General features: G+C 38.7%; 1 protein-coding gene across 1 annotated transcript; it reads left to right on the forward strand.

Annotated features, from left to right (window-relative positions):
• Positions 1-1792: 1792 nt before the first annotated feature.
• C14H16orf45 (chromosome 14 C16orf45 homolog) lies at positions 1793-25557 on the forward strand. The gene is made up of 5 exons (XM_026858751.1): positions 1793-1915; positions 18900-18973; positions 22095-22209; positions 23878-23960; positions 25399-25557. Exons 1-5 carry the CDS (start codon positions 1812-1814, stop codon positions 25509-25511), a joined length of 489 nt encoding a protein of 162 aa, XP_026714552.1. The 5' UTR covers positions 1793-1811; the 3' UTR covers positions 25512-25557.
• Positions 25558-25943: the final 386 nt, after the last annotated feature.

Below are 25943 nucleotides of genomic sequence, written 5' to 3' on the forward strand. Positions count from 1 at the left end.
AGAAGGGTGTGTGGGGAGGGAAAGGGTGGAGCTGGCTACAGTCCCTAAGGTATTTTCAGTGGTGTTCAGACTTCCTCAAAGAGATCTAGATTCTCCCAGGTTTTTAGGTTGTATTTCAAGATTTAAGATAGTGTCTGGGACTTGGAAAGCTTCATAAACTTTACACTGTGAAGCTACCCATTGAGGACAGAGCTGGAACACCACGTCTTAGGATATCTAGGCTATACCTCAACTAAATATACCACAACAATCACAATGATTTCTAATAGGAAAATCAATCTTCTACAGGCAGAAGTTGTGTGTTCAGACACATGAGAGCACCTTACTTTATCAACCAGTTTTGCAATTTGAGTTTTAAAAATAACTGAGAAATGATTGTTCCCTCATGAGAGAGATTTCAAAATCTGTCACTTTTTTCCTCGAAATTCTGTTACCTTGAAAAAACCCTGCAATTTTTAATATTTCTTTGCACACTTTCTTCATTGTGAAGTGAAGCCAAAACTTGCTGACAATACTATCAGGATAACTTTAAAAATATATATATTTTTAATATATTTTTGTATATAAAGAAAATATATTTTCTTTATATCCTATAGAATTTCTTTACTTTGCTTCCATTTTGGGAGAGCAGGTCTTTGTGAGCTAAGCTTATACAGGGACTGTGTTTGTTAGATTTTGTAGTTTCATTTCTACTCCAAGTTTCTGTCAGAAATTCTTAGCTGTTTGTGCTTAGTCTGTCAAGAGACACTTGAGAATTCGTCTTCTCTTAATTAATTGAACAGCTTTTTTTCTCATGCTTTTTGTCTCCTGTTTTCTGCATAATCATGCTGAATACATTGTGACCTCTCCATTTTCCTTTTTTAAACCAGTACAGCTGAAACAGACCTGCCTTCAGGAATGTGTCTCCATTTGGGTACCAAAACATGCACGCACTCTATTTTTTAGTCTCTAAATTCTTGTTCAAAATACAGGCCAATTATGGTGAACCCTTGGAATAAGGTTTTCCAGAGACCAGGTTGCTCCTTTCCAAATACATCTTCTATAAATTGGTTCCTTCAGCGTACAATGAACACAGTTCATAGCCCTGCTTCTTTCTGGTTTAGATAAGGTAACACATCAGTTATAGAGAAAAAAAATAGAAGGACCCTGGCCTTACCAGTTGCCAGTTAATTACTACAAACTGCTGTTTGTCTCCTCAACTGATTTCAGTGTCCTAGTGAGAGACACTCAGCCCCTGAAAGGACTAGACCCTATGTCATTTCTAATCATATCCTTGGCTCCTCTCTAGTAGGTCTAGGCTTTAGCTGTTAGTTAACCTGAGATGGTGGAATGGCATGAAGAGTTACAAGAATTAAATATGGAAAACCTTCATCAGTTTACATTGCCTGTGCTTGCACCATGATAGGACACTTCAGAGTTGCAAATAATGGCTTTGAGTGAGTTTTGTAGCAGTCTGTGGCTGTTCTTTCAAAGTTTGTAGCGATATTGGTTAAGGAACAGTAGCTATAGTTATGTACTGGGTTGGGATTCCTTAGAGTTATGATGGATTCTGACTAACAAAATGGATGTTACTTTGGCTTAGGGATTCTTTCACTTCAAAATAGTTACATTGAAAGCAATAAGCAAAACAATAGAAAAACCAGTCAACATAGCATTCAGCTAGAATATTCTTTACCAATTGCATTAATTACCCCATAGTCAGATAGCTCTGTGATTAAATTTACATTCCTAAAAAAAACTCATTAAGGCAGTTTGACTACCTTAATTCATTATCTCTGCTTTCACACACAGATCAACTTGACATCATTTCAATGGCTGAAACAACAATGATGCCTGAGGAAATTGAACTTGAGATGGCAAAGATCCAGAGACTTCGGGAAGTCTTAGTCAGAAGAGAATCGGAACTCAGGTTTATGTAAGTATAAATACTACTGGGAAAACACTATGCAAAATTAATCAAAATAGGAAAGAATGCTATTTAGAAGACTTTTATCTGCTTGACATTTTAAAAGGAAGAAAGATAAAGAGCATCCCAGTTAGGTGAATGCTTGCAAAATGCCATTGGGAAATGTTTTTTGTAGTTGTAAAGGAAATTACCTTTTTTGTTTAGCACCTTTTTTATTCAGCATGATTTGCAGAAGATGTAAAAGGGATCTATTACTTACAAAAGGAAACTTTAGCAAAGTACGTGTCTACAGAGCATATTTTTATACTCAACTTCAGTCCTTTGTGGGAAGGATATTTGTCTGAAGAAAATAACAGGTAGGGGATTTGGAGCTTCCACAGCCTAACCTAATTCAGGCTTTATTTCTCACTTCATTAGTGATCTCAGACAGCTCATGTCACAAAAGAGCACACTGTGTTCTGGACTAATAGCAACCAAGATTTGACATTTGTTAAATGGAAGCCTTTAAGTTATGAACACATTTTGATGTATCAAATTAAACAGCAATACTCCAAGACAGATTTTCAAAACTGCCAAAAGGGTCAGGCATAGGAGCCTCACTGAAGGTTAATGAATATTAATCTAGTTCTGTTGATGAAGTCCATAGGGTTTATATTCCTAAATCACTGAATCTATAAGACCAGGATTTATTAAGAAGGAGTATATTATTTTGAAGTCCCATCTGTCTGTGAGTACCTGAGGTCAGAAACTAATGCCTTTGCTGACAGGCCAAGAACCTCAGTAAATCTAAAACCTGCTGAACCCAGACCCATGGCATTAACGAAGCTACAGTAGCCTGAAAAAAATCACTTGCTCTCTTCTCTCTTTAAAGTACAAAGATAGGAGTGGTAATTTAACCCTCACACCTGGAGGTTAATTTCAGTGCCCTGACTTGAACTGCCAGAAGGTAAAAGCCTCACCCTCAAACAGCAGAGACATCTGTCTTTGAGTATTATTCCACAAGACTTCAGCCCAGAATCACTGCTTAGACACCTTTGGAAATAAGGACTGGTAATATTGACACTGACTTTTAATAATGCTGTAGTGGTACAAATAAACAGGAAAGGTTTTGTCACACCCGCTCCTGGTAGTCAAATAACTACTTGGTTATTGGCTTGTACATAAATTTAATCTGGAAGAAGCTTTATCATTGAACCCTGCACTTCTCTTGACATTTTCTATATCAAACAAAGCACTGAAATAAACTGTCCCAGTGAATAAGAGCCATGGTTGATATCTGCTTGTCATCGTTTCTCATGTTCTTCACTTGTTCCATTTGTTCTTGTATCCAGTCTGTTCTTTTCATTTCCCCCATGCTCACACTCATCACACTCTTTGCTCTCTATTGCCTAGCAGGTGTTTGAGTAAGGAATTCAACATAGAGGAGCTTGCTTATTGAAAAGGGAATATAACTGACATTCGTACTGTGCAACAGTACTCTTCCTGCAGTAGGTATCTAAACACACTGCCTAGAGCTACCCAAGAGCACTCCCCAGCTGTTCGCTGGCTGAGTGAGGAAAGCTCTTCTGAGCATCAAAGTCTTCACTAGGTTTGTCCCTAGGTATTAGCAAAGCAGGCACGTGATAGATGCAGCAACTGCCAGAGATAGTCACACGTTTTTGTCTTTTCTAAGTCATGGAAAGCCAAGCTTGTTGCTGCTGCCACTGTCTTCAGCAAGAGGGACTGAGGTGTGTGCCACTGCCACAGACCCTCTCATTCCTTTAGCAGCTGCAGGCCAAGATGAATACTTTTCCAGGGAATATTCACAGAGCTTTCCTAGCCCAACTGCTCCCTTCTCTGTGGCAGGATATCCTGACACTGCTTATTAATGCTTGAGGCAGTCAAATTCAGTTTGTTAACACCACTAAATGAAATGGTGAGATAGCATCTGTCTCTGCACTGGGATTCTACTTGCAAACCAAGACTACATTGATCATGATTTTTCAAGCCCTGTGTAGGCTTCCCATCTTTCTAAGCCCATTTGCAACAGGCTTCCAGAATTAGAACGTGCTTCCCTTAATAGCTTTTGAGTAAAAAAAATTGTTTGCTTGACTTTATCTCATTTTTAAAATGTTTTTACATTTTTTTTCCTGACAAGTGAGAAGCATGTTGCTAGTGACACCCAAGTAATATAGCAGCACCTGTTCTTTACTGCCTTTCATTCTGGATAGTTTACACTGACAGAGTGGCTTGGTTGCATTTGTTTTCAATGACAAATGTCTTTTAATACCCTCTTGCTGAGGTCACAGCACAACTCACAGTTATATCAGTGGTCCAAGTTTTGTATCTGTTTAAGCAGATGACATAAACTCTAATTCATACACATATTGTGGAAGAATTTATATGTGGCCATACTTAATTTTTTTCACTTGTTTCCTGAAGTAATGCACTGCCAGTGTCCCAAGACCAGAAGTCTGTATGTAGGTCATTAATTTTAGTAATTGTTTTCTTCTGACAGGACTAGATTCCTCTGTGAATGACCTATACAGCCAACTGCATGAAACTGAGCCACCTTTGACAGGTTTAAGGCAGCCTCGACTTTGAACATGTGGCTGCTAACTAGCAGTACTACACACCTGCACTCAGTCCACTGAGTCCAAGACCAGCTTTAATGAGAACCAGATCTCTTTACTTCTTGTACCTGCTTTAGCTTTTCATTCAGTTATAACAAAAGGATAAAACATACATCTAGTAATGGAGAAAATGTGTGGTATGTTTGTATTCTCTTTTTTTCCCCTCATGCTGTTAGCAACAGAGTAGAAATTATCTTGAGTTAAATTTGGCTTCTTTTAGTTCTTATAAAAGCATGAACATGATGAAATAATTCCATGTCGCACATCCAGCCACAATTTACAGATCTAGCTACATTTTTTAAGTGATGGTTCATTCTTCTCCCTGTCTCTCTGTATGACTGATTTTTTTTTTTTTTTTTTACTCACATGTAGCCAGATCGTAAAGCTAGGACAAAGTACACTGTAGCTGTGCTTTAAAATAAATAAATAAATGAATAAATAAAGGACAAAATAAAGCACAAGTTAGAGGACTTGTGCTCTGAGCATATCACCATGCTGACCGTGGCTCCCTCCTGTTAGAGGCATACACTGTCAGCTTTACTTACACCAGCAACTACCACAACTCTTCACAGCACAGACATTGTATTTTAACAATATTCACACTCAAGAATAAGAAAACAAAACACTACAAGCTAGACCTGTTGCTGGTAGAAATCAGACCAAGCCCTTCACCTGACAGAGTGATGCAGGTTTAATCCATGGAAGGAATTTGCTCTAAGACTGCTAACTGAAATTACTGTTTTCCTTGAACAAGACGCCCAAAGTAGATCCAGGTTAGCATATCTGCCAACAGAAAAAAAACCAAAACACCAAAAAAACAAACGCTACTGAAAAAAACCCTAGAAAGGTCTGGATGATCAGCAGACCTGGAGTTGGTTTGCATTTTTCACACTTCTGTGCGTGAACCAGTGAAAACTTTCCCTGCTGATATGTGAAATCATCAATAACTTAATATTCTTGCAGGCAGTTCCTCACCTGCGATCTATACAGTATGTGTCTCTCTTCAAATGCCATGAACTCTACAGGAGGAGTCTTTAGCAAAACATACAGACAGCTTTCCTTTCTTTGAAAGTTAATGCATCAAGGCCTTGTTTTTACCATAGTAATACTATGAGGTCCATATTCCCTCTCCCCCTGAACAGTGTAACACCAATGACTAATGAAGTCTGTAGGACAACAAAAGGGATAAAATGAAATATGTTGCTCTAACGTCACTACGCAAATGTTACATTACAGTACTCACAGTAGGTAACACTTCAGTATCTAAAGAAAATCTTTACTGAAGAGTTCATTGTCACTAAAAGCTTTAGAAGAGTAACCCTATAGAGGTGAAAAAGAGTAGGATGGTAAAGAAATAAAAGCTAGATACTTAATCATCATTATTATTTCAAAACAAGTCATAAAGTATTTCAGAATCAGGCAGTGGGATTAAACTAAATAATAAAAGGATTTAATAGTATTAGACTTAAGAAGTGGTATAGAGTAGTGTTCAAAAACCATACAAAACTGTAGGGTTTTTCTCATATGTATCCACACAGGCTCTGTGTCTCAACTGTTAGCCTTTGTCTATCAAACATATATTCAACAGACCCAGATTTTCAGTTTCAACATTGAATGAGGAAAACTTCAATTATATTTGGACAATTTTCACATACATTTCTGTGATTAAGTATTGAGTTAAAACATCAAAGCTTGTGGGGTTTTAGTTTATGAATTTTCCCCCACCTCTTATCAACAGTCATACCGTGAATAAGCAAGTTGCTTTGTGCTTTACTGGATATTAAAATTACTCACAGTCTTTGCTCTGGGGTATTGACAGAAAGGTTAATCTCCTCAGGAAGAAATTTTCCACCTTTAGAGAGAGGTTTGGACACCCAGTCAGCAAACAGTAATTCACATGATCCTGAAGTCAGTCACCAGATAAAACACCTCACCTGCCTTCTGGTTAAAGAAGGGAAAGGGCATCAAAAAACTCCTTTAATAAGGGGCACACCTGATTTTTCAAGTTTAGGAGTCCTTCCTAGGAGCCCTTGCACCGCAGAGCCATGCAGGGCAGTGCTAACTGCTTGCCCTCACAGGTGGAATGAGCGCTGCAGCTGCATGAGACAAAATGGCCGCCCTTCTGTGGCAGCTCAACCACATAACACAAAATGGCTGCACTGTGTGTGCAGCCACTGCTGCGCCCCTTCCCCTGGCACCCACCTTCCTCTTTCAGCAGCTTTGAGGAATTTTTTTTCCTTCCTCATAAACTCTGTGTGCACTCCAGGGCTGTTGACTGCCAGCTAAGGCTCTCGGAAACCTGTTTTTCTAGCAAATACCTCCAACGCCCCTGACTCCAGTGGGAGGCAATGAAGCACGGGTGAGTCCATCCCAGGAGGCCTTTTTGAAAACTGGGGGGATATTTGGATGCAGGGCTGTTAAATGTATGTGTCCTCCACCTGTCCTTCAACAGAAACACCCGCTGCTCAGAGTACAGCACCCAAGAAGGCCACATAGCCCAAACCTGAACTCAGTGCAGTTTGTGAGGCACAGCTCTGAAAATCAAACTGTCTGGCAGACATCTACCGACAGCTTCCAGAAATTGCATCATACCTGACTGGTGGACAAGTCAAGCATGTACTAATATCCATCAAAATTATTCTAAAGTTTAAAGATATCTTTAAGAAGGTGATATCATTTGTCTGTGTCTCTGTCCCAGGCCCACAAATCATGTACTGTCCATAGCCCCACAGAGCAATACTACTGGTTTTTAGTCCAGACCAATAATTTACTGTTGAAGGGAAGTATTTGGGTTTGCTCTTAGACAAATACTGATATTTCTGTAGTCTGCCTGTTCCTGCGTTAAAGAAAAACTTCCCCAAAATAAGAAGTGAACATTCAGTGAGAACAGTGGAAACTGGATTTACCCTGTTTAGAATGAAACACCGAAAACTTAAGACCACAAATACCCACACAGTTTCAATACATGTGATTTTTGTCTCTTTTGTACTCCTTTGTAGTCCTTTCTATGCTCTTTTGTCTCTGCCTTGTTGCAGATAGAAGTGGAAATTCTTTACTGCTGTACTAAACTTAATGTGAGACATCATTTCAGTAATTAAAAACTAAAATACATTTAAACAGTGTAACTCTGGAACTCTGTAGTGAAGCAAAAACATACAGTAGAGGAACCTCCAATCGACATCTCTGATTTTCAAATTTGTGAGGCTTCTTTATTGCAAAACAGATCTTTTTAATTTTGCTGAGTGAAGCTCAATAAAATTAGAAGTGTGACAGCATGTTCTTAGCCTGTGCCCTGAATTTTTTTTTTTATCTGAAAAGCAAGGGAAGCAGCTGAACTCTTTTATCTCTTTAACAGATTACATAAAATAGTTCATCTTGTAATGTATACTTTAAAAGAGGCCAGCTTTCTGATAATTCTTGTTTTTCTTTTAATTGATACAAAAAACTAAAGAGAGCAACATCAGCTGAAGCAATTGATAAACAGGTCAGGATGTTTCTTTGACCTGTGTGCAAATTGCAAGTCAGATATTAGCCTCTGTAAGCCTGTCCTTTGCTTTGCTCCATGCTGTTATTTCCTCCTTTAAAAAGAAAAGGAGGGCAGCTGAAGACAGCTGTACTCTTCATATCCAGGAAGTCCATACTATTTCCAGCTGGATACCTGTCTGCTATGAAGAATTACCTGAAGTTTACATGGAACAAATTTTCAGATTATAAAATCAAGCCTTCCTCAATTAGGTAATGCCACAATTTACATTGTGCAATCCCATTTTAGCTCAGGCAACCACAGTCACAGCAGAGCAGATGCACTGTGATTTGCTCTGTAATTACATTACTGAATCCTATTTTTGTCTCAAGACCCTACCTCGCTTAGTGCCCAGGATGGACATCCTCAGGATATGTCAAGGATATGTAGCAATTGTGTCTGTTTATAGCATCTCTCCTTCTATGCTACTGATATTGTGAAATTTCATAAAATTATGCCAGGAGCTGTTGTGGCCATCTTCAGCCAGCCCAGGAAATGAAAATATAGCTTAAAGCCATCATACGCCATCTCCAGCTCTTCTGGGTTTATTTTCAGAAAAGCTGAGGACTCAGCATGTATTGATATGAAGGAGACAATATGTACAGAAAAGCATGAGTTTATAGCTAGCCAGCATTCCCCCTCATTTGCTTCTCAGGCTTCTCTCAGCTCATTTCTTAAAATGTTCACTATAAAAAGACTTTTGGGTCAAACTGGAAATTTTCAATCTGTCTTTGCTGTTAAGCACAGCAAACATACCACTTCAGAACATGAACACTCTCCCTTTCCAATTCTCCTGTCCCACTTTCTTTTTTTTCTTTCCTGGCGAGATAACAGACCCAAAAGCTGAGGGAGCTGCTCAGGCAGCATTGCTCTTTGTTGCACATTCAGTGTGTTACCGCTATGGATACTTGCGTGTGCCTTCACTGATTCGTATCACTGGGGGGCATGGAAATGTACGATGCTGAAAGACATGATTGTAAAAATGGATAATGCATGTGTTAGCTCAGTTCAGCTGACAGAGGAGACAGGCAGCAAAACCTCAGACCTGTGATATAGGAACAGATCAAAACTGAACCTCCGAATCATTTGTAGTGCAAAATTTATGCATTTTAAAATGTATTAGCATATTCTGACCGAGTAAATATTAATAGTATAGGTGAGATCTTATCACCCACAGTTACTGCCTATGCCTGTGACTAGAAAAGACATGGAGTTCTTAGAAATAGCATTCACTGTCATCATGAAGCAAGCTCCTTGGGAAATCTGCCAGTGCCTGATACTGCTGGCTTTCCAGATGGAAAGCAAAACTTGAAGCCAGCTATATTGGACGACCTTGAACTAAAACTGTGGAAGTTGCTTCCACCTGTGATAGTTGTCTTGGGAGTGGTTATTTCTGCCATGTAGGTGAGACTCAATGGCAATTTTTTTTAATATATGGAGAATATAAGATATTAAATAGTAAGCCCTATTAGGTTGCTTTAGGCAGTTATTGAAAACTGTTTTACTTACATCATTAAACTTGTTTTATCTGTAGAAATATAACACAGTATTTGTTTAATGTCTGTGTGGTTATTACAGTCCTAAACTAATACTGTGAAAAAGCCAAATTCAGCTCCACATTGACTTAGCAGAATTAAAATTGGTCATTGTCTTTGTACACTCTCACTGCACACTACTAGATGACTCCCTCTTCTCCAGAGTGCTCATAATATCTGCATCATCCAAATTCTCCATAGATCCATTCAGGTTTTTAGACCATTTTACACTATTATGTTTGCTTACTTGTAATCCCAGGAACAATTACCTTTTATGTAAATAAGTTTGCTGCAACTTGACTTTGCCCTGGTAATAAATTCATACTAGCAGTCCCACAGCTTCATTAGCTGTCCAGAGCACATAATGAATCCCTGATTTCGGTGTGGGTTTGTTTCTTTCTTTTTTTTTTTTTTTTTTGTTCCAATCAGGCTTACTTTTTCATTACTTGCCTTTTTAACCCTTATCCTTTTACCACTTTGCAAAAAAACCCGTATATCTCTCATTTGCTGTTGTGACATTGGTGTATTCATTGCTAGTAGTAGAGGTGGGATAGTCAGTAATGGTCTTGGATTTGGTATTGGACATAAATTTAGGGCAAATTCATCATGGAGGAAAATTTATAGTCCATATGCCTTCTAAGAACATTGACACATCAACAGAGGTCAGACAGGATTCTCAGCTTTATGTCTTTTCCTAAAGTACAAAAAGGTATGTGTGCTGATTGCCTGGCTTTATGCAACCGCTGCAAAGTGAAGCAACATTAAACTACAGATTGCAGAAATGAGAGGTTAACTCCTTTGGTGATGATAACCTTCAATAAATCAACTTAGAAATCCTATGTTTTAATGTAGAATGAGTGCAGCAAATCTAGTACACTCACACAAATTGGGAACATGAAACAGTCTCTTATTGCTGGCTAAACTTGAATAGTAATATTGTACTCCAAAGCCTGCTTACATGGAGTGTTTCCATTCTGAAGTGAGAAAGGCAGCAATGATTGCTATCTTTGTATTAATGAAATTTATACAATGTTAATTACTTTTTTAACCAAATACTTTGTTTCTAGTGACACACTAATGTAGCATCAACTGTGACTTCTCAGTGGCATAATACCATGTGTGGCAACAGTGACACACTGAGCATCACCCTGTGTAAGGGTGAGAGGAGAGGGTGTAAAGAGATAAACAAGCTGTCAAAGGTGTGAATAGCAGTGGTAATTAACTGGTTATATATTGCTGAGCAGGTGTTCTGACTTTGGCTTTATTGTCTAGTATTGATTCTTTGCTACTTTTTGTCTTTGTACTGTATATTACCTATTTTCTCTAAGTTTAAGCATCGAATTCTCTTTTAAGATTGTTTAGTTACATACATACAGCATTAGTACTTTGAGTTTGGCACCTAGATATTACTATAGTGCAAAGAAATAACAGCAACAAAACCAGATTTTTTTCATTAGTAGAGCTGTTGTTGTCAGTGTTTTCTGATAAGATCTGTCTTTTCATGGAAAGGAGTAATAAATCTTTCCTCCTTTACAATTCTAGAATCTTAACAATACAGTATAACTTACTGTGAATTCCTTCCTTTTTTTCCTGTTTGTATCATGCTCTAGGAACATAGGATACACTTTGGGATGCTGTAGAGGAGGCAGTTGTGTGATGATACATATTTTTCAATAAATATACATGCCAGGTTGTCAGCATTATAAGATAAGGTACCATTAGGGAAAATACCAAGTGCATCTTTACGAGGGATACTATGGATGTCCCACTGATAAGCCTGGTGTGGCACGCTCTTCTGCAAGATATGATGAATTTGTGGCTGTGACCATTCACCTTTCCCATCCCAAGCACATTGCAATGGCGTCTCACCTGCAAATACCCAGAGCCCTTAAGAAAATAGCCAGGAAACTGTAAACTGGCAAATGGCACAACTTGGTTTCTGTAATAGAAGTCATCAGATACTCAAAGCTTGAGGCTTCTGAGACTAGGCACAGCATTTCTAGGCAACTGCCATGGATCTGGGAGCTTCAAAAATGTCAGTATACCCACTGTAGAACTGGGAACTCCTGAAAGGTCCAGCTCTGGCAAGGGTCTCCCACCTCTTCACATGGGAGCCTGGAAGCCTCAAGAACATGAGTTCAGGACAGAACTGCAAAGTTCTGGACTGCACATTTTAAGCTGAAAGTATAAATACAAGTCAGCTCTCAGAGTGGAAAGAAAAATGCCTTTGTTCAGTTTGATCTCCCTGCAGAACCATGTCCTTTGCCCTGTTTGACAGCAATCAACCCACCCCAGAGGAAAATATGACATTACACTTTCAACTGTGCAGCAGTAAAAATGCTACTTTAAAATGCTCAGAAAGAAAAAGCTTTTTTTTAGTGGTGTATAATGATAAACATATTGGCAAAGTATTTAATGAATTGTAGACATAGTACTTGTTAGTCAAGATGTTTGTGTCTTAAAAAAATGTAAAATTATCTCTGTTGGCTAGCTAGGAAAAGAATTATTTAATAGAAAGTTTTATTTAAGTAGCATACTTAGGGTTGTTACAAATTGCTGTTAATAGACAGGCGAACAGCTCTGGGTATCTTTAATCTTTTGACTTAGTCATTTTTAGGTCAATAATTTAGCACTGTATTTCCAAATGTAACCTTTATTCACAAACTGGTTTTGATTTCCCAGTTCTTAGCTACCTGTGGTCTGGTTTGCATGAGTGGATGTAGAATGAATTGTCTCCCATGATACCATCTATCCAAGATAACATAATACATCATACATATATAGTACTCAGAGTTACTGTGGCCCACCCTTTTGCACAGCTGATCTTCCTGTAGGCAAGGATGCTTTGTAATAATGTGTAACTCTTGACCTGTGGTATTACAATGGTCTCTCTCACTTGCCTTCTGCTGTAAATAGAGAGTATAGATCAGTGATGATTCAACAGTGAATTGAAAAGTCCTGAAATGGACTGACTGTCAGTGTTTAATTTTATACCAGATACCTTTATATTCTTTTCAGCTTTGATACCAAGTAGTTGTTCTAGTTTTAAAAGTAAGAAAAGGTCAAATGTGGAGGCAAATTAAGAAGGAAATTTTATCATCGATTTTGCTAGAAGACAATACACAGCCAGACCCAGAGTTTCCCGCTTCTGCTGCCCAATAACAAAAAAACCCTACCAGACCAGTTTAAATGAACCATGCACATAAATTGGCCCAATGCTTTTACATGCAGTCTTCTGTATGCTACTGCAGTAGGGTTGGATATTTCTAAATTTAACTTCTCTATTGTATGTTTTTTAGACAAATTAATGTAGTGACTAATTTTTGCCATGTAATAATCTCCTCCACAGTCGAGCATTTCCACGAAAGCTCCACTTACTGAAGTTGACCGTAAAACTTCATAACTGGCAGAGGAGATGACCAAGCTCAAGAGAATTTAACAATGTCAGTGAGAATGAAATACAGACAGCTTCTTTAGACACTACTCTGAATTTGTGAAATATGCCTTAAATATGACCTCCAGGGACTGAGATTGTCAAGTCTGGCCATCTTCAATTGTCTGAAACAACAGCTGAATTACATTACTTCACAAGTTGCAGTCCAGTGCTTCTATCCACTGGTCCTCCATTGGAAAGCACTTTTAACAAAAGAAGATAAACACACTTATTTTAATAGTTAAAGTTAATCATAAGACTTTTGATTTGTAACCTGACCTGCTAAGCATGCTGGTCAGCAATCTGTTATCTTAATTGCCAGCTCTGTGTCTTCCAGCCTGAGCAGCACCAGGTGCTGAGATAAATAACAAGGTGATAAACACACTCCATAATGACTCAGATAATGTGTGCTATATTCATTAAATGTTGCCTGTGATTTCACAGATTTATAATTAGAAGCTTTAAGAAACTAAGATGAGTTGACAGGGACAAAAATGAAGTCAAATGCAGAAGAGGGGTATACATAAACTACTTCTGTTCCCAGAATACTCTCACCATTCCCGATTTCTCACAGCTTTGGCAAGGCCTTAAACACCTGCAGTCCTCAAAGGCAGCCTCCACTGATGACCCTGCTCCTCACCTCAGCCCTTATTTTAATGAATCTGCAGCTTGACAGCACATTACCATCTCTGAGCAATTCTCTTTTATTTTTACACAGCTCTTTAGCTCAGTCACCCAAATTTCTCCATCATTACTGGCTGCTCTTGACTGATGTTCAGTATATTCTTTAGTGACACCACCAAGGAAATGATCTTCTTATCCCTATACTGGGACCTCTTCCAGATACATATAATCATGTCAACTCGTGACTTAGCATGACATCTGATTCTTAATCCATTTCCTAGACTGGCACTATCAAACTCTTCAGAAACTCTTAGCAATTACAAGCATTTTACTTTTGGGACAGGAATATATTAAGATAGAACTAAAAATCACCTAGATGCCTGCAAACCCCCTTGGAAGAGACGGAAGGAAACCAACCAAACCACTCTACATTCATTTTTTAACTTCAAGCACTTTAATGGAATAGCAGAAAACGATCTCAGACCTCCTCTTATAGACATGCTAGAGGGAGCACAGATCTATTTCTAGCTTTGAAAGTCATTCAGCAGAGGCAGCAGCTCTCTAGACACATTGAACTGCTCTGCTTGTCCTGAAATCAATGAAAAAAAAGATATTTGATGCTTATGTAGCTGTTACTAATAGTTCTGACTCTCAAATCTTAAGCATTCAACAAACTTGTTGGCCATCTCTTTTTCTTTGACTGACCATTAAGGTGAGGATTTAGTGATTTTCCTGCTGCCTTTTACTATCCTTTTTGCTTTCTTTCTATTCATGCTCTAGATGGTACCTACATCTTACACTAGGGAATTTGGTTTTCTTCCTCAGCTGAAAAGACAGAAAAATTTAACTGTTACTGAATAATTTCTGTTGAAACAAAACAAGACATTTCTGTGCACAGTAGAGAATGTTTCTTTTTTAAGTCTTGTCTGCCATTATCTTCCACAGCCTCTGAGACCTGACAGGGCACAGCTGAATAGGAGCTCTCCTCTGTTTCCTTGCCCTGCTCCCCCTCAGTCCAGATGGTGCACAGCAGAGGTGACTCATGCTGTCACCTCACTTGTGAATCTTATGGGAATGACAATGCTCAGAGCATTCTTCTCCTGGTAACTGGACCACAGAAACACATATTGGGGCTGAGTCACTGTGCCAGATTACTGCAGACTCTTCCGACCCACTTATTTTCCTGTCATTTTGTGACATGTTTAGAAAATCTTTTGCTCATGCTGTATATTCATTATGAGCTATTTTATCTTTTTCTTCTTTTTTTTTTTTGGCAAACAGAGTCTGTTTTTAGGTTTTGATGATACAGCCTGAAATACCAAGACAGAAAATAATAATACATGCTTAAGTGATATCTCCAAGCATACAGAGGGTTTCTTGCCATAAGCCATCAAGAAACAGAAAAGCAGAATTGCAGACGGTGTGTCAGGAATACATGAAAGCACACTGAGAATTCATCCCTAGTTCAGTACTACTCCAATTATTCCAGAAATGGATTTGGGCTCTTACTAAGAAATGTTTTATCATACTCAAATGTTTAAGATTGCTGGGCAGACATTTAAATCTCAGCTCTGGGGGAAAACCTGACATATTTTAACTGCTGTTTGCTTTACTGCTGTTTTTTTCTGCAACATCAAAACCAAATTCACAGGGACTGGAAAGAATGTACTGTCTATTCCAGAGAACAGAGAGTTGGGCGAAGGTTGTTTGTGTACTGCAAATGTTATGCAAATGTCTGGAGCAGCTTTGCAAATAACAAACAGCCCTGGGGGGTGTCATTTCAGTACCCTATACCATGCTGTATCTATAGAGAAAAAGCCACTACATTCTGCACAGACCAACAACCTGACTGTGCTGCTCTCCTTCAAGAAAAGCACCAGATACACAGGGAGCATAACAGTGCTCTTAAATAAGCTGGACAATAGTCTGTGTAACTTCTTCTCTTGCCCATCTTGCACTCTGATAAATCTAACTTGTAGGAGAAAAAGTGCTGCAGGATCAGGCTGAGTGTGTTTCTCCAGTTTATCTGTAGAGGGTTAGGGGGGCCAGAGGAGTTTTGTTTTCTCTACTCTGCAGATTCCTCCTTTCTTTAAGATTCCCAAAAGCCCTTTTTACTTCCCAAAGAGGTCTGACAGTAATACAAATATCCTCTCAGTCAACCCCTGCTGACTATCCAGCTTTCAGATGATAAATCCACTCACTGGGATTTGATTTTTTTTTCAGAAGCAATTTTAACTTTTCCTGGGCTTCCTATAGCTGCTCACATCCAAGAACCAGAGCATAAAGGGAAAAAGAGACAAGAGGCGTAGTAGCGGTACAGATGGAATGGCCTTCCAAGAGCTTTCTTTCCCAGAAGTTTCTCCTCTTCCCTTTTCTTTGAGGGCAACAAGGTGACTCTTGCCCAGGACAGCAATTGTAGCCCTACATTCAGTATTATTTACTAGCAAATGTGTGATGTGCTTTATAGTTACAAGCAACTACACCTCCTACTTTAATTAAATCAGATGGATTAAGCCTTCACGTAGTTTTTATGAATATGTCCCATAAATTTGATCATTTAAGCATATCTTATTTTTTTGCCTAATCAGCACCATGGAGTGGATGAAACACAAAGGCTCTTTGACACAGATGGGAGGAAAGATGGTCCATGTGCTTAATGGGATTCGTACTGATGCTGGCTTTAGTCTTTGTCCATCATCAGAATGCACTAGGCTAGAGAGCTGGGACACCAGGGATGTCATCTGGCTCATGACTTTCAGAATGCAGATTGTCACAGATCTGTTACAGCCCATAAGTGCTTGGCCACTTATTTACTTCTCTCCTGTGAGTTACAAGGCAGGAACAAAGTTTAGGTCTCAGGAGAAAGAGATGCGAAGAATATATAGAGAAAGTGCTAGCTATGTGCTCTGCAGTCAGATTTTTTAAAAAAAGAGTGAAAATAACGTGAGAAATTGCAACTACAGTTGCAATGAGGCCAGCACCTTTGCCACAAATTGAGCATAGAGGCTGTAGGGACTACTAAACATCAGTGATCTTACTCACTTGGAACATACTGCCAATATTTTAAATTCTTGAAAATCCTGAGAGAAGAGCAGTGGCATTAGCTTTTAGAAGTTCCTTGAGGGCAGGGAACAAAACTGATAAAGTGAAGTATTTTAATTAGTATCTTTCAGATCTTCCCAGCATGAAGTGCAACCTACCCGATACAGAAAAAAGAATATCCTCTATCTGTATGTCATGCAGATCTCTCTTGTAGAAACTCAGTGTTATTTTCACTAGCTGAGGGTCTGGCCCCTAGATATCACTTAAATATATTAACACATTATATTAATATGACACCCAAACTGCATGAACATCGAATGTATAAGGAGCTGTAAGCCTTGCTTACATCCCAGCACATTTTGAATATTGATTCTCCTGAGGGGGATACTGTTTAAGATTGTTAATTGATAGAAGTAATTTCAGTAGCATTTAGCATGATAGATCTCAAGAGTATAACAGGTTTTGCTTATAATCAGCACGAATATATAGGGAGCCCAAGCAACAATAATCATCAGTAGAAATGTCTCTGCCTCCAAGTGTCCTAAACACATACAGCAGTGAACCACAGACTAGCCCTGAGGCTAGCATGCTAATCTTTCCAATAAAAATAAGTCTTACAAGACAGATGTATGGTGGGAGAGCAGATCCCCAGCAGAGGTGACAGTGGCACCTAAACAAGGAAGAGACATCAGCAAGAAAAATTATCAGAGGTATTTCACTGTCATATTTTGCGAAGAGAGAAGTAAACAGGCAGCAGGAATAGTTGTCACAGAATCATTGAGGTTGGAAAAGACCATTAAGATTATTGAATCCTACCATGCACAATGAAAGGAGCAGAACAGGCAAGATGGAATTAACCAAAGCAGCAAATAATAAAAGGATCAACATGTTTTAATAAGGTGAGCAAAGCAGCTGAAGGGCAGCTCCCTGTGGAGACCTGCATCCCATGCAGAGGCAGCAGGCAGAATAGCAGCTCTCAGGTTGTGATTAAAATCTTTTTGGTGCCAGAAACAGCTACTTTCTTCACTCCTCACTTAATTCAATAATTTGACTGCGTTATCCTTTGTGTGCTCGCTCTCACATACACACACTTTAATCTCTTAGGTTTCTTCTCTTGAAATACCACTGTGACTACCCATGTTCTGATAGCACTTCAGCTCCCTTCAGGTACTTAAGGCAACAGGCAATCCACCTTTCAGGCACAGGATTATGAAACAATGACACCGAGATCTGTGGGCAGGGATAGCATTGATGACATCCAAGTTGAAGAATGTACAATTATTCACAAAGGCAGGTTTTTCTGTATTCTTCAGGGTATGATTTCAAAATGGAAGCCCATGATGCAGCCCTCAGAACCAACACCTGAGCCTTGGCTGCCAATATGGCTGAGATGCCAAAATAAAACATTTGTCAGGAAGCTAATGCTGAAGCTAGCTCACTTCCAGGGGAATAATTCATTATAGCAGCTCTCAAGATAGGTATCAGTTTCAGTAAGAACTGAACATGCAGTTTCTGCTAACATTACAGATTTTTTTTTAAGCTGTCTTCTGTGACTTAATATTAATGGACTTTCTGCACACATCAAGGATTTGAAGCAGTCACATCAACCACAGAAGACATTCACCCAAGGCACAACTTCAAAATAGTTAGATGCTGAATTATGACAGTTTTCATATCTTTGATATTAGGGCTAAATTATTAGTAAGGTTGCAACAAAAGTTGGTAGTGAAATATAAGCCTTGTCTTGGCTGTGCCAAATAATGTACGGGCTTCTGCTGCCCCTTCCCAGGCTCCCTGTTATTCTCAGCCTTGCTCTTTTCCCTAGTGAAAAACTATTGCTGCAGTATGTGCAATATGGCATACCTGTCTTTTTCATGATTATTAAATACACAGATGCCCATTCCAGAATGTTTGGTGTTGTTCAAGAAAGCAAAAAGGCATCTGAAATAATACACAGTAACAGATACGACCTACACACAAATTAGATCCCAGTAAGATAAGTAATCAAGGCCTCAACAGACCTTTAGTATTAAATACCTTTTGCTATCTGTTAAAACCGATGAATGAACAGTGTCTGTGTCACAAGGTTAAACCTCTGCATTTCAAGCTGATGCACAGGTCCCAGGCAAGGGACAGTATCATATATGCAGATGAGATCTGGCCAATCCCATCAACACAGGATGGAGTTTGCATGTCTCTGACCATGCTTTTTCTGTTTCTGCAGGATGGATGACATCCAGCTGTGCAAAGACATTATGAACCTTAAGAAGGAGCTGCAGAGCTTGGTAGCAGTCCCAGGTAATGGCTATCTCCAATCCAATATTAGGATAATGCTTGGGTGATGCATAGATGGGTGAGATGTCGGGAACACACCTCTGTCCCTGACAATTAGAAGTATCCCCCCAAGGTTGAGTTTCATCTCTCTTTCCTATAGTCCTTATTTTTTCTTCCTATTTTCCTTCCCACCCTTAATGTCCTGGTCTCTAAATTTCTTTTCGCGCTGTATTTCACTGCTCCCTTGGCAGCAACCCTGCAAGTATCACTCAAACAAGGTGCACATTTCTTAGTTCTTGTACTCCGCTGGCAATCTCTAGGGAACCAAGTGGCACAGAGATTGTCAGGTAGAAAAGACAGAGTGCTGAGATACCCAAGATAAAAGGGAGAAAGAGGAGGGGTTTTATAACCATCACTATGAATGTGATTTTTTTTCCTTGATACACCAATTCATCGTCACACCTGTAGTTAAATTGACCTCCTAGAATAAAATAAAATGGATTTCTGCAAAAAGCAAGGGGCAAATGTCTGCTTTGTGTTTTGCTTTAATTCTCTGGAAATTCACTGCTCTAAGGAGGGACAGACTTGTGGGCAGTTTTGCAGTCCTTAGGCTCCAAACTCCAGCTGAAATCAATAAGTGATTTTGCTTCACTACAGCTTTGCTGTTTTAGATCATCCACAACAGTCCTGCTCTGTTCAAGAGAAAATGTGGAGGCAGATCCCACAAAACACTTAGCAGCTGCAGTGGGTTATTTACACTGGATATTACTGCATGGCCTCTAGCACCCTTCAGCAATAATTTGCAGCTACCTAACTATTAAGAACAAGTTTTGAGTTTCCTTTGGTTATACTCATTTTTCCCCCCACGTTTCATTGTGCAACTTTAAAGGACAGCTTTCTGCCCAGAAAGGAGAGAGAAGGTCACTCATGAAACAGGGGTCTACTCTGAGGCCACATGTTCTTAGTTGTACGAGAACTTTTCCAGTTTTCTTTACACCCAACAAAAGTAGATCCATAATCTTTCTTATATTTTCTTTCTTTCTTTCTTTATGCTTAGTTACTTATAGGTCACATTTTTAATTTCTAATAGCACTGTTGGTACGTTACTGGTTTCAACAGTATTGAAAAGGATTATGAATCCTAGAAAACATCAGAATTATTCCCATTGCCTTGCCTCATTTAGCCTGCAGCTTTCCTACCCTTACCTGTTAATTAAAAGTATGGGTTGATTGATTTCCTTTTTTTTTTTTTTGTTTTGTTTTTTTTTAATTAAAAAACCTTTAAGAAACTATTTTTCAGTCACAAAGTCTTAAGCAGAGATCCACAGAAGTTTCTCCTTAGCACTTAGCAAATCTCAAATTTAAGAATTAAGTACGTGCAGTTCCAGCAGCACCACCTTTTGGCAGACTCATAAGAATACTTTTGTCTTAAAGACAAAGAAGCTGCTGGCATTCACACATAACTAAGTGCTGACACAGCATGTGCCTAACCTAGAAAAACACTTCCCAGAAATGAGTTCAGTCATAACGTCTTTATCATAATTTTCCTGTTAGTATAGAGACTTGTAGAGTGAGACCTGGTCTTTGGTTTTGGTAGACATGGGATCAGTCATTTAGTACACAGAGCATGCAGTACTTTGCCACAATTCAGGATGCATGTATTTGGCAGGCAGCTTCCTGGAAGATGTCATGGGAGAGCACATCTCAATCTGGGAAGAGGATAGACTGAAAGGAAGTAGAAAGTAGCTTCTACCTTCAGTAGTGAGGAGATCCCTTGCTCCACAGATGTAAGAGGCAAAGCAAGAAAAAGCAGTGATTTCTAAGCATTCTCCTTTTTTCTCTGCTGCAAATTCAGCATTAATCACAGGAATTCTTTGTAGGTAACAACGCAGAGGTCTTGAAATCTTCACAGCAGTCAATAACCACCTTCCTTTATCATTTCTAAAAGATAAAACACACAAAATGCATCCTAGACAAAGCAGCCTTATGTTATGTTACAAATTATTTCCTCTGCTACTGTCAGACCGTAATTCAAAAATTCTCCAAGGAATATGCATTTGAGATTGAGACATACAGAATTTCACTGTCTTGAAAATATATTCAAGGTGCTTTTGCCTTACTTACTAAAGAATGGATTTATTACAGAAATTCCCAGCAGTACACGTCCTGAAGCCCATGATCCAAAATTAAGCTGTATTAAATAATTATTTTCAAATGTCTGATTTATTTAGCTGTTTAATCTTAAATTCAATCAACGTAGCTCAGATGCATCAGACTGCAAGCAGCTTGCCCTTCTTCCCACAACTCTTACTGTATTTTATTTTATGGTTCTCTAAGCACAGCTCTACTGCTCAAAAGCAAAATTCTTGATTTAATGCAAAGTGTCTTCTCAGCTAGTCAAAATTTTCAGCTTGAGGAAATGTGGGCTGGGATTTGCCTCTGGCTTTCTAATCTCTGCTCTACTTGCTAGTTTTAAAGATTTCAGTCTTCACTATTTGCTTTATAATCTTAAACTACAGCTCTGTAATCCTTAACATTCATGAGTTTTAGCTTGTGACAGGCACTTTTTTTTTTTTTCCCCACAGAAATTGTTGTTTATAGCAGCCTAGTCATTACAGACTGGCCACTTAACAAGGACATACATTACCTGCAATTTTGAAGCACAGGGAAAATAAACGCTTTCATTTATTTTTCCACATTTTACAATTTATGCTATTTGTGTGCATTTGCAGCTTACCTGCCTTACCATAGTAGAAAAAAAAAAAAAAAAAGACAGTGAAATAGTTCCTTTCTGTGTAGTCTCATTGCTCCTATGGTCAAAGAGAGTTTGTACCATGGATTTTAATGAAGCATCCTGGACTGTTTTCTTACCAAAGCTCTTTAAAGAATTCAAAGCAGTGTCTTGCAGAGTAATTTAATATTAAAAGCAGGCTTGGCAAGCCCCACAGAGTGTCCAGACCATTAAGCTGATCAGATACAACAGCAACAAGTGGAAGAGAGGAAAGAGGCAGTGACCAGAACTTGCTGGGGTTTTAGTGACTCAGGTCTGAAGAGCCATTGACTTGAATCAGCAATTTATTCTTATACATCTGCAATGTCCACCCCACAGAATCCAAAGTAATAATATCTCCTCTGTTTTTGACCAGAAAAAGAAAAAACAAAGATGGAGAAGCAGAGAGAGGATGAACTGATTCAGAAGATTCATAGACTGGTACAAAAAAGAGATTTTCTTGTAGATGATGCAGAGGTGGAGAGATTACGGTAAGAAATAAAAGAAAGTGAACTTATTAATGAGATTTCACAAGTCTAATACTACACTGGAGCAAGTGACAGAATTTACATTGACATAAATGGAAGAGAATTGGTCCTTTAAAACAACTTACCAAGTTAAAAGTCATCTCCTGGTTCCATAGGAAAAACATTAAAACTGGATGACTGCACTTCTGTGACTTTATCCCATTAGTGATTCAGTCATCTCATGATTACTGCTGGGTTTGGCTTACTTTCCTACCATAAAGTGTCTGGGCATTTACCATTAAAACAAGGAGGATTTTTGCTGCTACCAGAGAATCACCTTGGCATAGAAGACATGAAATGGAATTCTATAAGGGGGGTATTTGTAGACATCTGTCTGTTTGTTTTCTTTTCTTTTTTTTTTTTTTTCCCCAAACAAATTACTAATGTGGTCAGATTTTATTACTACTATTCTCACCCTGCCACAACAACAACAACGAAAAAGAGAATTCAATCAGTAACACAGGTCTAACTAACCTAAAGCATAAGTGAGTTCAGAATGGTTTCATCTTGGTATTTTAGCCCAAAGCTGCTGAGAAAACTGTGGTCTTCCTTAAAAGTTGATTTCCAGCTGTTGCACTGAGATCCCAGCACTCTACAAATAGTTTTGCTAATACTTCACCTGTCTCTTTCAACAGTAAAGATGCAAGGCTTATCAATCCATTTATTCCAAATAACAGTATCTCTTCCAACACATTTAAATTCTAAGCAAGCAAAGGACAGGAGAGGAGAAAGCTTGCCAGAGTCCTGCAGCTGATCAAAGAGAGCTGGCCAAAGTCAGCAGCTGACAAGAAGCCTGTGCTAGTAATGTAATGCAGAGCTCTCAACTGCTAGTTCAATGTGAAAATCACAAAAACCTGGGCAGCAGCAGCCAGACAATACAGAAGCTTAATTGTAGACTACTGAAAATGTACTGCTATGCACTATGCAAATGTGAATACATCAGTGTCAATTCACATCTGCGGTAAAACCCAAGGCTTTTCTTTAAAAGTCTTGATAAGAATATCTGCTTTTTCTCTAAACTGAGATACTCAGTGTGCCCACTGTTAATGTTTCAGTAACAAAATAGCAAAGAAACTAACACAGAAATATGGTTAATAGATACAATCAAGGTTTGCAACACAGTCTTTTTATTTTGGGCCTAATGCTGTCATCTTCATGCAGAGAGAAATATACTTGGGTTTTGCTAAACACAAACAGGAGAAGACCACAAGATCCAGTCTTCTGTCTAAGGTGGCCTTTAAAAATAAGCAGTACAATCACAGCCATATGTATCCTCTGTTTTACTTTGTAGAGGAAACATTGTGAAGCACTTGTTAGGCCAACTTGAAGTAGGTGATACGTTATGGTTTAAATCTATTGACTAGGGAATATAAGGAATCCAACACTGTCAGAAAGAAGTAAAGAACCTTGTGGGAAATTCTGTCTTGGTTCTACAAGAAGTTTGATACTGTTTTCATGTAAGCAAATATTTTGCTCTTTAGTAAGCAGCAAAATTAAGTGTTTTTAAAAAGAACAAAGAAGTGAATTGTTTACTAGTGATTTGATCCTAGCTACTCTAGCTTTTACTGTCTCATTTACAGAGAAAAAAATTGTTATTTCTGTAACAGATTAATTTTCTTTTTTCCCCACCAGAGAGAAAGAAGAAGACAAAGAGATGGCTGAATTCCTTCGCACCAAGTTAAAACCCTTAGACAAAGCGACACAGTCTCCTACAAGTGAGTTCCTAAACATTAAGAAAAATAAGAATAGGAAAAACTCCATGGACACGGTATAAAAAATAATTTTCAAAGGCCATGCTGGGGCAGCCTCTGCCAAAAGCTAGGTTTATCTAGCTAGATCACCCTGAAACAAGACAGTGTGTCAGCAATTGCTGGCCACTTAGAATTCAGATGCCCAATTACCCCTTAAAACTCAATCCATCTATGGTCATCTATGGCCACTTTATAATGGCTTTGTGTGTTTTAAATATGCAAAGTATATTTGAATACATGTTACCACAACCCGCTTTAGTAAGCGACTAGATTTATTTTTGCCAATAGTTTTCCCATCTGGTTCTGCAAAAATGACCGAGAAAATCTCTTTATATGCTAGGGTACCTGAAGCAAAGGTTGCTTGTTTTACTGCAGGCAAAATGGAAACTAGAAAAGAGACTGCAAAATTCCATAGCTGCCCCAAATTTCTTACATCTTACCAGCGTAAATAGGCTTTTTGATCACATCAACCCAAATCACTTATGGACAGAACTCCAATCGCATGAATTTCTCAGAAACTATGCAGATTACATGATCCCCTGGAAGCTTTTAGCTGCAACTTTCAAAGAAAACAGTCAGAGCGTGAGCTCTAAAAGTTAACAGGTTGATTTTGACCTGTCTCAAACTGAACTCTTGGACAGGAATATAGTCAAGTAAGAGTGGTGCCCTTCTTAGAAAGTACATTTGGTCTACCAGCTGAAGATGTTGGTATCCAAACACACTGCCATTTTGCACAGATCACAATCTTGCTAAAGAGTTTCCAGAAGGATGTGAAATGACCGTGAAGTTCAAGTACAAGGTTGACAGACACATTTTAAGATGGATCACTAATTATTTATGCCCTTTTAGTCACAGGGAGCATGACTTGTCTCCCTTGTTAGTTTACTTCATGTCATTGCATTTAAATGTGAAGTTAGAGATAAAGATTCTTTTCACCCTGAAAAATTAAAACCTACCTTTATCTTGTTCTCCTCCATATGACATCCAAGTTGATGAGAGAATAAATCTAGCAATATTTTTGTTCTTCAACTCCTCAGTTGTTAGGGTTTAAACACAGTAAGATGACCTTCTGTGGAAGGACCTGTTATCTGACCCTGTGGCTGTGAACAGGAACACCTGGACTGAAGAAGATTCGAGAAGTTTACCCTCCCCTTGGGTAAATTCCCTTGGATTCTTTACTTCCTCTTAACTCCCTTCCCTGAAGAGATAAGACTTCCTAAGCAGTCTGAATCCACATACCAACTTGGTTACTACCAAAGTGTTAGATGTATTGTTCAAACAAGACTTAAAAAATTCAGGGTTGCAGGGGAGGGCAGAAAAGGTTTGCATTCTTTAAGCCAGTAATAGGAAGAAAGTTTGACCAGCTCTTGGTTTTAATTGTGTCCTGTTTTGAACATTGCAGGCAGCCCAGCAGAAAAGAAGGCAGAACCTCCTCCAAGCAAGCCCACCATTGCCAAAGCAGGATTGGCTATTATTAAAGATTGTTGTGGGGCCACACAATGCAACATCATGTAGCTCTGGGCTCTCTACTATGTTTGTCTTTTCAAAGGTTTTAATTGAATGAAACTGTAGAGTGAGGGGAACTAACAGCATCCTGCTAACGGAATCAAGAGCAACAGGTACAACAGTAATACATGGAATGTACAATGGCAGGTTCTTCACTGTTGCATGGATCGCTCAACACGCATGCCTAAAAACAAAAGAAATCTATATAGTGGCTGTCCGGTGACCAGAAAAGATCTGTAGTAGTCAACAAAAACCACCCCAGTGATAAAAGTGAAAAGAGGATATGTTTCATCCAGTAAGGCATAAACCAGCTATTTTAACAGGCCATCACTTTAAGAATTTGTTGTACACTTTTCCCCCTTGACAAACAACACTCAAAAAATTGCTGAAATACCCCATTTTGTCTGCTTTTCAAAACAAAAACCACAAGTAGCAATGCTG

This window comes from Athene cunicularia (genome assembly GCF_003259725.1).
Source record: "Athene cunicularia isolate RWA chromosome 14 unlocalized genomic scaffold, athCun1 chr14_part1, whole genome shotgun sequence".
Lineage (NCBI taxonomy): Eukaryota > Metazoa > Chordata > Aves > Strigiformes > Strigidae > Athene > Athene cunicularia.

Coding starts and splice junctions, on each gene's coding strand:
- C14H16orf45 (XM_026858751.1), top strand. CDS start 1,812: ATGGCTGAAACAACAATGATGCCTGAGGAAATTGAACTTGAGATGGCA. Junction 1,916..18,899: donor GAATCGGAACTCAGGTTTAT/GTAAGTATAAAT, acceptor CTGTTTCTGCAG/GATGGATGACATCCAGCTGT. Junction 18,974..22,094: donor GAGCTTGGTAGCAGTCCCAG/GTAATGGCTATC, acceptor GTTTTTGACCAG/AAAAAGAAAAAACAAAGATG.